The 12,405-nt window shown below is 36.7% G+C and overlaps 3 protein-coding genes across 4 annotated transcripts; all 3 read left to right on the top strand.

The window, feature by feature from the left end:
* The first annotated feature begins 50 nt into the window (after positions 1-50).
* On the top strand, positions 51-4,292 carry LOC108988429 (serine carboxypeptidase-like 40). Its single transcript, XM_018961694.2, has 7 exons — positions 51-533; positions 1,039-1,146; positions 1,308-1,585; positions 2,855-3,115; positions 3,291-3,499; positions 3,638-3,743; positions 3,885-4,292. The coding sequence occupies exons 1-7, from the start codon at positions 149-151 to the stop codon at positions 4,044-4,046; spliced, it is 1,509 nt and encodes a 502-aa protein (XP_018817239.1). The 5' UTR covers positions 51-148; the 3' UTR covers positions 4,047-4,292.
* A 297-nt stretch (positions 4,293-4,589) lies between these two features.
* LOC108988437 (F-box/WD-40 repeat-containing protein At3g52030) lies at positions 4,590-10,416 on the top strand. 2 transcript variants are annotated; one of them, XM_018961707.2, is made up of 10 exons: positions 4,590-4,816; positions 4,963-5,163; positions 5,594-5,648; positions 6,247-6,345; positions 7,009-7,112; positions 7,444-7,533; positions 8,150-8,289; positions 8,910-8,994; positions 9,469-9,858; positions 10,012-10,416. In XM_018961707.2, the coding sequence occupies exons 1-9, from the start codon at positions 4,659-4,661 to the stop codon at positions 9,827-9,829; spliced, it is 1,293 nt and encodes a 430-aa protein (XP_018817252.1). In that variant the 5' UTR covers positions 4,590-4,658; the 3' UTR covers positions 9,830-9,858; positions 10,012-10,416. The 2 variants fall into 2 exon arrangements, with proteins under 2 accessions (XP_018817252.1, XP_018817246.1); XM_018961701.2 differs by having other exon boundaries at positions 4,591-4,816; positions 10,000-10,416.
* Positions 10,372-11,527, top strand: LOC108988460 (N-terminal acetyltransferase A complex catalytic subunit NAA10-like). Its single transcript, XM_018961727.2, has one exon. It carries the CDS (start codon positions 10,669-10,671, stop codon positions 11,251-11,253), a length of 585 nt encoding a protein of 194 aa, XP_018817272.1. The 5' UTR covers positions 10,372-10,668; the 3' UTR covers positions 11,254-11,527.
* The last annotated feature ends 878 nt before the right edge of the window (positions 11,528-12,405 follow it).

Genomic DNA, 12,405 nt, shown 5'->3' with positions numbered 1-12,405 from the left:
AATGTTCTGTCGATCGAGTACTATATATACACCATAAAAACAACAGTCTTGGAATATATATCTGAACCCATTTTACTTTTTCCAATACTAATTAAATCAATAATATTTTCTGATCTTTTCAAATTGTTCCCATATAGGTAGTAGTAGAATGGAAGGTAGTAATCGTACTGTTCTTTTGTTGTTCTGTCTCGTTCTTTCATGCTTTGTGGCTCAAACTCACGGGAAGCAGAAAGAACAAGGTATCCCTCTCTACAAATATTCCGGGTTAAAGCCCAAGTCATCTGGGGCACTCGACGCGAGTCTTTTCGAGGTCGAAAAGTCTGCCAATCCAGATAATATTCATATACCTCAGGAGGGCTCCAAGGAGGGTGACAAGATCGGGAATCTGCCTGGACAGCCTCCGGTGGACTTCTCTCAGTATGGTGGATATGTTACGGTGAATAAAGTTGCCGGTCATGCGCTTTATTACTATTTTGTTGAGGCTAATGATCAGCATAAGGCTTCGTTGCCTCTCCTTCTTTGGCTTAATGGAGGTACTACTACTTCTATACTTGATTCAATCTCTCTCATAGATGATCTCCATTTTCCTGGATTTTTGAAACATTTGAGAATCTTGCAGGTTGTTTTTTTCAGTCTAGTTTTTTTCTTTTTCGTTTTCTGTTTTAATTTGTTTCGTTTGATTTTTCTTTTCGGTTTTCCTTTAAATTGTTTCGTTTTTTTAGTTCAAGTACTACGTACCGGCCCCTTCCTGGCCGGGTGCATGGCTGGCCTATTTCTTCGCGCATGCACGTACGGGATTCCGCAGCGGGTATCATGTTCTTATAACATGATCATCATGATCATGCATGCAATTAATTAATCTAAGAAAATATTTTTCATTTTTTTTTTGTTGCTCGTCTGGCCTAATTATCAGCGTCAACATGCATGTATATATTTTTCCATTCCATTTTTTAAAAGCAGTGCTGCAAGTGGGAATCTTCTATATACTTTATATAATAATATTTGCTAAAACTAATTTGCAACAACGTACGTATACAGGCCCAGGTTGTTCATCTTTGGCATATGGAGCAATGCAAGAGCTCGGACCATTCCGCGTGCACAGCGACGGCAAAACACTTTTCGCAAACCGATTTGCTTGGAATAAGGGTACGTACGTATAAACTTGATCGTTTTCATTGGTTTATATATATAAATATGTATATATTTTCCTTTAATTTCTTATAAAATGAAGTAATTAATTAATTATCACGTACATACTGCACGTAACGTGCATGAATTTCGTTCGTGGATCGATGATGATCGATCAGCTGCAAACGTTCTGTTCCTGGAGTCTCCTGTCGGGGTAGGGTTTTCGTACTCGAATACAACAAAAGATTATGAAACGCGAGGGGATACAAACACTGCAGAAGATAATTATGCGTTCCTGGTGAATTGGTTAGAGAGATTTCCAGAGTACAAGAACAGGCCTTTCTATATTTCTGGAGAAAGCTATGCTGGCCATTATGTTCCTCAGCTTGCACATACCATTCTCCGCCATAACAAGATGCAGGCTACAAAGACCATTATCAACCTCAAAGGAATCATGGTAAGTCTCATCATCATCATCTCTCTCTCTCTCTCTCTCTCTCTCGCCCGCGTGCAGACACACACATGACACGTACATGAGAATAATTAATGCGAAGTTTGGTTTTGAAACCAATTAAATCATTAGATCAACTCATGCTTGAAATTAATTAATTAGTAGTGGTTATGCTTATGATCTTTTACAACTTTGGAAATTACGTACAGTACTACTCATTATTAATAATGTTTTCTATCTTTCTAATTTCTTTCTTAATTACGTACGTTTTGATCATGATACATAGCATGCATGCAATAAAAGAGTTTCTTAATTAAGTACCCATGATGACAGCCCTGTAAAACCCCTAAATATCGAATGAAAGTAATTAATTAACCATTCTCTAATATGTCATGTCATGAGGCCGCCGGGATCGATATTGTTCATGTTAACTTTTGTTAATTATATGTTTACAAATATATTATTTGTTCTGATCTCAACATTAAAAAGATATAATATATTTCTACTTTTAAGCTGCTTGTAATATTTAAACATCTAAGTTTCAAATCATTAAACGCATCTGATCAATATAAAAGCTATTTATACTTAAAATTCATAATCTTTTTTAACTCAACACATCCTTATACGTGAGAATCTACAATCTTTTTTAATTTATCATAAATACATATAAACTTATCTTAATATTTAAATATATCTAAACTGATCTTAGGCAGACTCTATAAAACTCATTCCATTATCTCAATTAATTACTATTCATAAAAAAAAAATAAAAAAGAACTCATCTCTGTATCAACTCATCGGAACATTAAAATGCGGTCTAAATCGCTACGGGCGCGGAGACGTTCTACCAACCGATCATCATGTATATGCAGTACCATGCAGCTAATTATTGCAGTTAGTGCAAAACTAATCGATAGCAATTGTCAACTTTCTATGTGTGTGTATATATATATATTTTTTATTTTTAAATTTATGCTCAATAGTTAATTTGTTTGTCATGATGATTTTTGCTTCCACAATGCATCATTGTTAATGGAGGACCCATAAAAAAAACAAATTAAGAGGTCATCATGATCATGGGGCTAGTACTCATGATCATCATGATGAAGCTAGCAAGCTTGATCAGGTCCATATCTGCAATATTCTAGCTAGCTAGGGTACTGTTACAAACTACAAAGTTAATTGTTGATATTTTTTTCATAATCAAGCGATAAATTGTAATTAAAATTACATTATTTTTTCTGCTATGTATTTTAATTAATGTACGTTTTGCAGATCGGAAATGCAGTAATCAATGACGAAACTGATAACCGGGGAATGTATGATTTCCTTGCGTCCCATGCTCTCGTCACAGATGAGGATGCCTATAACGTAAACAATCGTTGTGATTTTACACCCAATGTCACCACTCAAAGTAAAGAGTGCATGGCCTCCAACGATGCAATCAACGATGCTATTTCCGACATCGATATCTATAACATCTATGCTCCTCGTTGCTTCTCTACCAACGTCACTGAGAAGCCCAAGAAAGCTTCTGTAAGTGACAGTTCTTTTTTTTTTTTTTCACTAATTTGCAGATCTTTTCTGAGAAATATTTATGATCTAGTAGCTAGCTAGCAAAATAAAGATTTGACAGCTTTGATCTGCAAGTAAATTTTTTCATTCATGTAGTAATTAATCAAACTGGTGCATTATATATTTTGTGGTGCAGCTCGTGATCGATCCGTGCAGCGACTATTACGTACATTTTTACCTGAATCAGCCTGATGTTCAAAGAGCTCTTCATGCCAATGTAACGAAGATTACACACGACTGGGAAGCATGCAGTGATGTCATATCAAACTGGGGAGATAGCCCACCAACTATTATTCCCCTTCTGCAGGAGTTCATGGCCAATGGTCTTCGAGTTTGGGTTTTCAGGTAAAGAAAAAACAAACAATATCATTGGCATTGTATTTTACATCAACGTAGCTTATTATACTCTTGACATATATATATATATATATATATATGTAAGGATATTAATAAAACTTTGCACCTTTATTGGATCAAATGCAGTGGTGACATCGATGGAAGGGTTCCAGTTACTTCAACAAAGTATTCTCTAAAGAAAATGAACCTTCCTGTCAAGACTGCATGGTACGCTTGGCACTTGAATGGAGAGGTAATATATAACTTCTGATCATCTTCTTTTTATCGTGAAATGGTGGACTTAACACACACAAGTTCAAAACATGATATTCTGGCTTTTTAATGATCAAAATATAGAACGTCTGTTGATCTCCTGTTCGTGTCATGACTGCAGGTTGGTGGATATACAGAAGTGTACAAGGGAGACCTAACATTCGCGACAGTGAGAGAAGCAGGGCATCAAGTGCCCAGCTACCAGCCTGCCAGAGGCCTTTCTTTGGTCACTCATTTTCTCAATGGCACCCCTCTTCCTAACACGACAAGACCATCTGATTAAGTGTTCGATCAACAATTAATCATGTATTTATTTTTCTTAATTATTTCATTCTTTTCAATAAATTAATTATTCGTGTATAGCAGGTTGCTTTTCTAATTAAGCAACATCCTTAAGAAATTCTGTACACATTTATGATATTTGGTTCGATTTGTATCAACAACGTTCAGAGCTAGAACGTATAATAATAATATGCCAATTTAATCGGTTCAAAATTCAAAAAATCTTGCAAAATTAATTTCGCATGAATGCTCACATGATCTCGCTTTCAAGTGAATCGACTTGGAAACAATGTAGTTTACGTGAGATGGTTGGCGTTTAAGATCTTGTTTTGAAAAGCTTCAGGGAAAATTTCCATTTACATTCCCATTTCTTGACTTGTAAAGGCGATATTTCGCCTCTATAAGTATTCTGGCAATGCCAATGTAAGGGTCGTTGTCATAAGTTGCGAACAAGGCGATTCTTTAACGGTAAAGACGGAATCATGTTGCCGTAATATCTTTCTCTGTCTTCGTACTCATACTGAATCTGCGAACCGCACCCACATAAAAGAGCTACCTTTTTCCTGCTTCCCGAGCACTGGAGAGCCTCCCGGAAGCAAAAGGGCCTCCTCGGATGGGTCCTGCTCCCGCCGGCGAAAGATCGCAGAGCAAGAGGATTAAATCAGGAGGGACCACCGCAATCCAATCCCTCGACCATGATATCCTCTGCATGATCTTCGCGTTTCTCGACTTCTTCGACCTCATTCGATGTTCCGTCGTTTGCAAATTCTGGTGCTTTCCGCTGGTTTCTGGATTTATTTTGAGATTTATATACGCATATGGAAATTTTAATTTCTTATGAGCATTCTCCCATTGTTTCTGCGTCATATATAATCTTGTTATATATCTGACCAACTTAGTTTTCCAATTTTATGAAGGAATACAATTATCAGTAAATCCAAATTACTGCAAATATTCTACTCCAAGCAGCAGCGGAATTCCATGGATTTTACCAATAACACTACGTACTCAGAGAGATCACTAAAGATGTATTTAGAGAAACTGGCTATGGAGCATCACAGATTGTCCTTACTAGAAGGTATGATTGACGTTGATCATTGGAAGGGTCATTCAGTTGGGTAAGTCCTTAATCCTCTTTCTACTGTTCAGTGTCTTTTCTACTTACGATTTCTAAGGGATTTGGGCGTGTTGACTCATTCAACATTAGTTTCCAATGTCTGATAGTATCGCTTGGAGAGTTTAAAATTCGTCTTTGGACTCTGCATTTGGCTCTTGGAATGTTTACATATTATGACTACAAAATATAAATTCTGGGGGCTTATCGAAAGCAATAAAACTGTTGGAGCTAGCGGGATTCCCCTTTGAGATGGAGATTAGAACCAGTAAGACTATATAAGCAAGGTCAGGGGAATAATTATTATCACAGAATTCTGAAACCTAACATTTTAACCATATCTCAAATTACGTGTCTGAATTTTGTGTGTCAGTGTGTGTGTGTGAGCTGGCATCTTGATGGAATATTATCCACCTGACCTTGCTTTCTCTTAGGGTTGATCAGTGCCGAATGAAGATGGGCTTGATTCTTACTGGTGTAGGTGACAAGGTATTGCTACCCAGATTGACTACGACTTATCATTAAGGATTTTAAGTTTTTAACAATGAGAAATCAACTCTTTTTTTTCTTTTAATTCTCCCTGCTAGGAGTAGATTTTACCTGAGCCGCCACTGGACAGACTTTCTTAGTTTTTCAGCAACAAGAGCAATTTTATTTTAGGCTTTCAGACATGCATTGTAATGTAATGTGCTCTAATTTTCTGTCCTCTCAAGCTCGATTTGCACTCTTATCAGCCTTTTATTCTTTTTGCTTGGCAACATTTGATCCATAGTTCTACCCTCATCTTACCTTACCCTTTTACCACCTAAGCCAAAGCCCCAGGGTCGTATTACTCTTTCCCTGATCATCCTAACAAGACATTCGAATAAAATTAAATCACCTTTTGTGAACATTACTAAATTGGTCTTCATGTCACGACCAATCCTTTTATGCTCACTTCCCTCATTCACGTCTTCTTGATAGTTTTATTTGAATTTTCAGAACAAACTTGAATTTCTTTTTCTCTTCTTCTTTTTTTTTTTTTTTTAAATGTTAATCCTCGTATTATTTGCACCCAAATACTATTAACTGATGTAAATGCGGATAGGTGATGCGTCTCTGGTCATTAGAAAGCTACAAATGTGTGGAAGAATATTCGGCTCCGGACACAATTCCTCTGGTTGACTTTGATTTTGACGAGAGCAAGGTAGCATGATCAAATCAGTATGCTCTTACTTTGTGTTGTACGTGAGACTTCACTATAATGCTACCTTATTCCAACAAACAAACTTATACGGGCATGGCTTAGTCTTGATGTATCACTAGTTGAGAGTCCACTGCAAAGTATGAATTTGAGTTTATGTGTTTGGTATATCCTTGCTTCTTCTTAAAGGATCAATAAGGTCATGAATGCATCTTCGTTGAAAATATTAATAAATATTTGCTAGGACACTTCCTTTTCGGAGTAATTTCATGAAGTATAAAAGATCTCTCCAACATGCTATCAGAATTTGCGTGATGGTTTCTACCTTTCTTGGAAAGTTTAATAGCAGGGATAAAGTTTACATTCCTTTTTCCTTTTCTCCTATAAATTTGGCTTTATGATTGCGGTTGAATGATACATCAATATCATTTGGATCATCTTTGATCTCAGTTGCTATGAGTGTTCTTATGAAGTATTAAGTTGTTTTGATTTATTAAGACGTGTGTGTATGGATTATTTTATTAATCTCTCTAGGTGATTCTTCTTGCATACTTCCTGTGTACTTGGGTTACACCCTTCGCAATTATTAATAAAATATTTGATTACTTCTCAAAGAAATTAATCTCTCTAGGTAACTAATTTCTGAATTACGATTTATCTGTTTAGATTGTTGGTTTGGTTGGTACTCGTATGTGCATATGGAGCCGGAATGGGAAAAGAAGTATATTTCCCTCAAGTCAAGGCACCTTTGTGAAGGGTTTATGCATGCGGTATGTGAAACATTCTGGCTTTAGCTATCCTTCTTGCTACTGAATGATTGAAGTTAAATATCCATTGACAAACCCGTATCAAGTCAAAGCATCTAACATATTAACTAATATGGTTTATTTGTATCTACATATATATCTAATTTATCATTAAGATGCTATGTATCAGACATTAATAGTTAAACTAAAAAGCTACATTTATTCCAGAGATCTTCCTTCGTCTTTGATTTGGGGGCTTGGTTGCGACCCACATCTACTTTTTTTAACTTGTCCAAAAAATTTGGACATTTCCTTGTTATGTGCAAAATTAATCTTCTCCCTTCTCTGGTTACAGCTACTATGATCCTGAGGCAGTGGTTGGATGCGAGGATGGAACAGCCCGTGTATTTGACATCTACAGTAGGAAGTGTTCTCGAATAATTAGGTACGAGAGTGAGAAACTTATCAATTACTAATCCATCACTCTTGCCTTTTTTTAAGAAACAACCAAACTCTAGTGGCTCAGAATATTATCGAAGAGAAATGTGTTATCTGGGAGTAAAGGTTGGTTAGCTCTGTGGTTGAGTACTATGCTATTCATAAGTTTGATTCAAGTTTTTTCATGCACATTGTTGCAAATGGTAGGTTTGATACATAAGTCTTCATCCGAACCAAATTGGCACGCAACTTACCTGGTCTGCCATGTTTACTTTTCAACTTTCAATGAATTAAACCTACGCTTGACATTTATGGTTCAGTGGTAAGCCCTGTCATAACAGCACTCTTATTTTATGAATCGAGAATGGCTAATCTGAAAAATGCCTCGTCTATGCCACCATGAATTGCCCCCATTTGCTCTGCATGCACACATCCTAATTACTGCCAAAATCCAAATGAAAACCCATAATGAAGAAATCAAATGCCTTCATTAAACTTGACGGAACAATCTACCTGACTCAGAAAGTATGAAAGGTAACATTTTCAATGGAGCATGTTGGATTAGAATGAATTAAATGGCTTGTGAATTTTCATGTGGGAATATTTCCAATTTCTAATTGTAGGATGCATGCTGGACCTGTAAAATGCTTATGTTTGAGCGATGATCACTTGATACTTAGTGGTTCCTCTCTCGGAAGCATCACAGTCTCAGGGATCTCATCTGATCAGAGGGTAGCAACGCTAAGATCGACAGACTCAACAGGTTTTATTGTATTTCTGCTCTCTTATTTGGCCATGCATATGCCTTTTTTTCCTTTTGTTATTCTTTCGGAATTTGCTTATTACGTTGTCCTTCCTCATCTCTGTTTAGGTCTTTGATTTGCTTTCTTTTCATATACACACACACACACACACACATATATATATATATATATATATATATGTTTGTGTGCGCGCGCATGAGTGTGTGTATTAAAAGATAAATACAGTACGATAGGAAAGTGCAAATTGGAGATGGCTTATCCTGTCTCCAGTAAATATTCCTACCTGTCATGACAATCATAGTTTTGGATTTTTGCCATTTAAATACTGTTATAAAATGCCAGAGAAATGGACTGTTTTCCTGGTGCCTTTTTTCCATTCCTCCAAATATATAGGTACACAGAAGGACAATTCCTGCCTATATGCTCATCTGCCCTTTCTGTATCAATTTTATTCATGGGAAGTAAAATGGTTGAGATCTGCTTCCAGTTTTTGAAGAAAGTTGCCACTTTTTGTCGATCTTCTATCTCTAAATATTATTGGCTTGAAGCAATTTTTGCGGAGGTACCAAGGCTTTGTTCTTTGTTTGTAAGTGCATGAATTTTCAACTTCTCTTGACAGGCATAAGGAGTTTGTGTTACAATGCTTCCTCGCATCTAGTGTTTGCCGGATCCACAGCTGGATATGCTTCTTGTTGGGACCTTAGGTATGCAAGTATTAGCTTCAAATACTATATTATGAATTCAACTTACACGGTCGAACTGTAAATGTGCAGTTTGTGTGGTTGTCGAAAACACCAATAACTTTCTCCAGGCCATAACCTTACCCTCCCACCCCACCTCTTTCTTTCTTTTCCTTTTTTTCCTGACTATACAACCAAATAGTTATAACCTTGTTTTGTAGAATCGATATATTTGGGAGAAGATATCATGAAATGATGGGTGAAACCCCATGGTGGGAAGTTATCTTCAACCAAAAGCTGATTATATATTACAACCAACAAAGGCTGTTGTCTCTGAAATTGCTTGTTTTAAGATAGTGATTTTCTTAGAGTTCTATTTTTTTTTTCCGTATAAGTAGGCAGAAAGTTAAATTTCAATACAATTCTTTGAATTTCATCATGGATACTTGTTGGTGGTGAGTTATGTTTCCTGTTAACAGTAATTATCTTACCTTCCAGGACAATGAGATCTCTATGGGAGACACGAGTGAGTCCAAATGTTGTATATTCTTTGCAACACCTACGAAATGACACATCAACTTTAGTTGTTGGTGGAATAGATGGTGTGCTACGCATTTTAGATCAGAACACAGGTCAAGTTCTTTCAAGCTGCGTTATGGAAGGTAATATGCTATCAACCTCCCAAAACACCCTTGGAGCCATTGGAAGGAAGAAAGGAAGGAGGCTTTCAGAAGATACTAGCATCGACAGCATTCCTAAAAGTGATCGGCCTCCCATCACATGCTTGGCTGTTGGGATGAACAAGGTTGTCACCACACATAATAGTAGGTACATCAGATTGTGGAAATTCAAGAAATGAGTGAACAATGCTGATTTTCCATTTAAGAGGTGAGTAAACATCACATTTTCAGTTCACCATATGATGTCAGTCTTTTACTTGCCAATTTCAAAGCCAGCTTATTCCTTCTGCCTTCTAATAATAATATGTTATGTCATAAGCTCTGTATTTCAATGTTCTGATTGAATTAGGGCATCGATCAGGAGATATCCATATGCTCATAAGCACCAGTCCAAAAGAGAGAAAAAAAAGTAGGTGTCATGTGCGTATGAGGAGCTGAGCCGAATTTGCAGTTCAAGATGGATAGAGAGAAGCCAATATTCAATGCTCCACTTGGTCACAAGCTCAAGCTATGCCCACAAAAATGCTCTTATGGAATCTTGAATTATTTAGCTTGTTCTTGTTCTTGTTCTTTCAATATTGGATCTCATGCCATACAAAATGACCTTTACCTTCATCTCATGCCTAGATATATGTATTTCTTTCGTGAGCAATCCAGGACAAGTTAGTTCCAAATGTACAAGTTTGTGATCCCATGAACCAAAAAAAAAAACTGAATTTTTCACATTTTTTTTTTATAAAATCCTCTCAAGTATGGTACGTTTTAACGTTGAATATCTTTCAATTCTTGTCTTTCTTGCTAGACAAAAAGATACTAAAATAAACGTTGAAAGAAAAAACCGAATGCATAACTGCAAAGGCAAAGCCTATAAATATACAGGATTTCCAGATTTAAGCGAAACGATTTGTTTCCTTTGAACTGCTTGATCGGCTGATCCCCCAAATCCAAAAACCACCGTACAAACCCTAATCCTAACACCTCGTAAAATCAACCCACTAAAATCAAGACCGACCCAAAAATGGTGTGCATACGCAAAGCCACCACAGATGACCTCTTGGCCATGCAGACCTGCAACCACTTATGCCTACCGGAGAACTTCCATATGAAATACTACCTCTACCACATCCTCTCGTGGCCGCAGCTCCTCTACGTGGCTGAGGACAACAACGGCCACATCGTCGGCTACGTACTGGCGAAGGTGGAGGAGGAGAGCAACGTGTGCCACGGCCACATCACCTCCCTAGCGGTGCTCCGCACCCACCGCAAGCTCGGCCTGGCCACGAAGCTCATGAACGCGGCACAGAACGCCATGGTGCAAGTGTTTGGAGCCGAGTACGTGTCGCTTCACGTGAGGAAGAGCAATAGGGCGGCCTTCAATCTGTATGCGGAGACGTTAGGGTACAAGATTCATGATGTAAAGGCCAAGTATTATGCGGACGGGGAGGATGCCTATGATATGAGGAAGAAGTTGAAGGGGAAGCAGATTCATCACCATAATGATCATGGACGGCATGGGCATGGGCATGCTCATGCCATTGGTGGTGGGTGTTGTTCTTCGGCGGAGGCGAAGGTGAGCGGAAAGAAGGAAACGAAGGCTACGTAATAAATTTTTTTTTTAATCGATCATTTGGGGAAATTGGTGTTATTGGGAAATTGGCGTTTGGTACTTGGTTAATGTCTTTGATACAGCATGTTAACGAAAACGTCTTGGCGTTTGGCCAATTCCTCCCACATATATCTGATTATTCAACAAAATATGAGATAAAGTTAAAGATCTTGTGATACTGTTGAGGAAGAAAACTTCGTGTGGAAGGATCAAGAAACAAAGGAGCTTTTAAGTCCACGTGAAATTGCTGTAGCATAAAATATAGCTTAACATATTTGTCTGAGTCATTGAAATAAGCTCTATATTTTTGTATAGCAATTAAAAATATGTAATTTTATTATTTTATCTTTATATTTCATGAATATGAAATATAAAATATATAGATAAAAAAATAAAATCACTTATTTTTTAAATGATATATAAAATGTGAAGCTTATGTATAGCAGGACTCAACCGTATTATCTATCTTCACTTAACCATTCCTGACGGGGATAATATAGTTCTTTTTCCTAACTTATTGGCCTCCTAAATAGGCTCACCCAATAGCATCATATAGGGTGAGCCTCACGGTTATTGGGCTTTAATTTCTTGCTAACTGAAGTCAATGTTTGTTTTAAGTATGGTTTGAATATTGAATTTAGATGAGATGATAGTTAAAAATTAAATAAAATATTATTTTTAATATTATTATTATTATTTTAAGATTTAAAAAAATAAAATTATTTATTATATTTTATATGAGAATTTAAGAAATTTATAATAATAAGATAAAATGAAACACTTATTATATCCAAACATACCTTAGTCTTGGTACCAATGGTGAGTTGCATGCAATATATCAGACTTCAGTTGATGAGGAGATCATTTACTTGGTTTTGGTTTCCTATTAGTGGTAGTGTTAGGATGTGAGGGAGGAAAGAAAAGTCAAATTGGAGTCATTGGTATTGGTAGGAAGTTGTGCAAGTACAAGGATAGGGATAATGCAAACGTCAAGAAAGTTTGGGTTCCCAAACGTTGCTTTCGTGCTTGGAATAATCTATAGTTTCAAATCATAAATCAGCTTTCAAACATATTCATTCTGCCCCAGATATTTATATATAATAATAATAAATAAAAAAAAGGTGATTTATTCATTCTGCCGTCGAATTA

This window comes from Juglans regia, chromosome 5 (genome assembly GCF_001411555.2).
Source record: "Juglans regia cultivar Chandler chromosome 5, Walnut 2.0, whole genome shotgun sequence".
Classification (NCBI taxonomy): Eukaryota; Viridiplantae; Streptophyta; class Magnoliopsida; order Fagales; family Juglandaceae; genus Juglans; species Juglans regia.
This window is presented reverse-complemented; position numbering and strand designations above follow the sequence as displayed.

What these genes read in the sequence shown, in the direction of transcription:
- LOC108988429 (XM_018961694.2), top strand. Translation starts at nt 149, where the DNA reads ATGGAAGGTAGTAATCGTACTGTTCTTTTGTTGTTCTGTCTCGTTCTT. An exon ending in CCTTCTTTGGCTTAATGGAG is followed by an intron (nt 534 to 1,038) that starts GTACTACTACTT and finishes GTACGTATACAG; the next exon opens with GCCCAGGTTGTTCATCTTTG. An exon ending in CTTCGAGTTTGGGTTTTCAG is followed by an intron (nt 3,500 to 3,637) that starts GTAAAGAAAAAA and finishes GATCAAATGCAG; the next exon opens with TGGTGACATCGATGGAAGGG.
- LOC108988437 (XM_018961707.2), top strand. Translation starts at nt 4,659, where the DNA reads ATGGGTCCTGCTCCCGCCGGCGAAAGATCGCAGAGCAAGAGGATTAAA. An exon ending in TTACTGGTGTAGGTGACAAG is followed by an intron (nt 5,649 to 6,246) that starts GTATTGCTACCC and finishes AAATGCGGATAG; the next exon opens with GTGATGCGTCTCTGGTCATT. An exon ending in AAGATCGACAGACTCAACAG is followed by an intron (nt 8,290 to 8,909) that starts GTTTTATTGTAT and finishes TTCTCTTGACAG; the next exon opens with GCATAAGGAGTTTGTGTTAC.
- LOC108988460 (XM_018961727.2), top strand. Translation starts at nt 10,669, where the DNA reads ATGGTGTGCATACGCAAAGCCACCACAGATGACCTCTTGGCCATGCAG.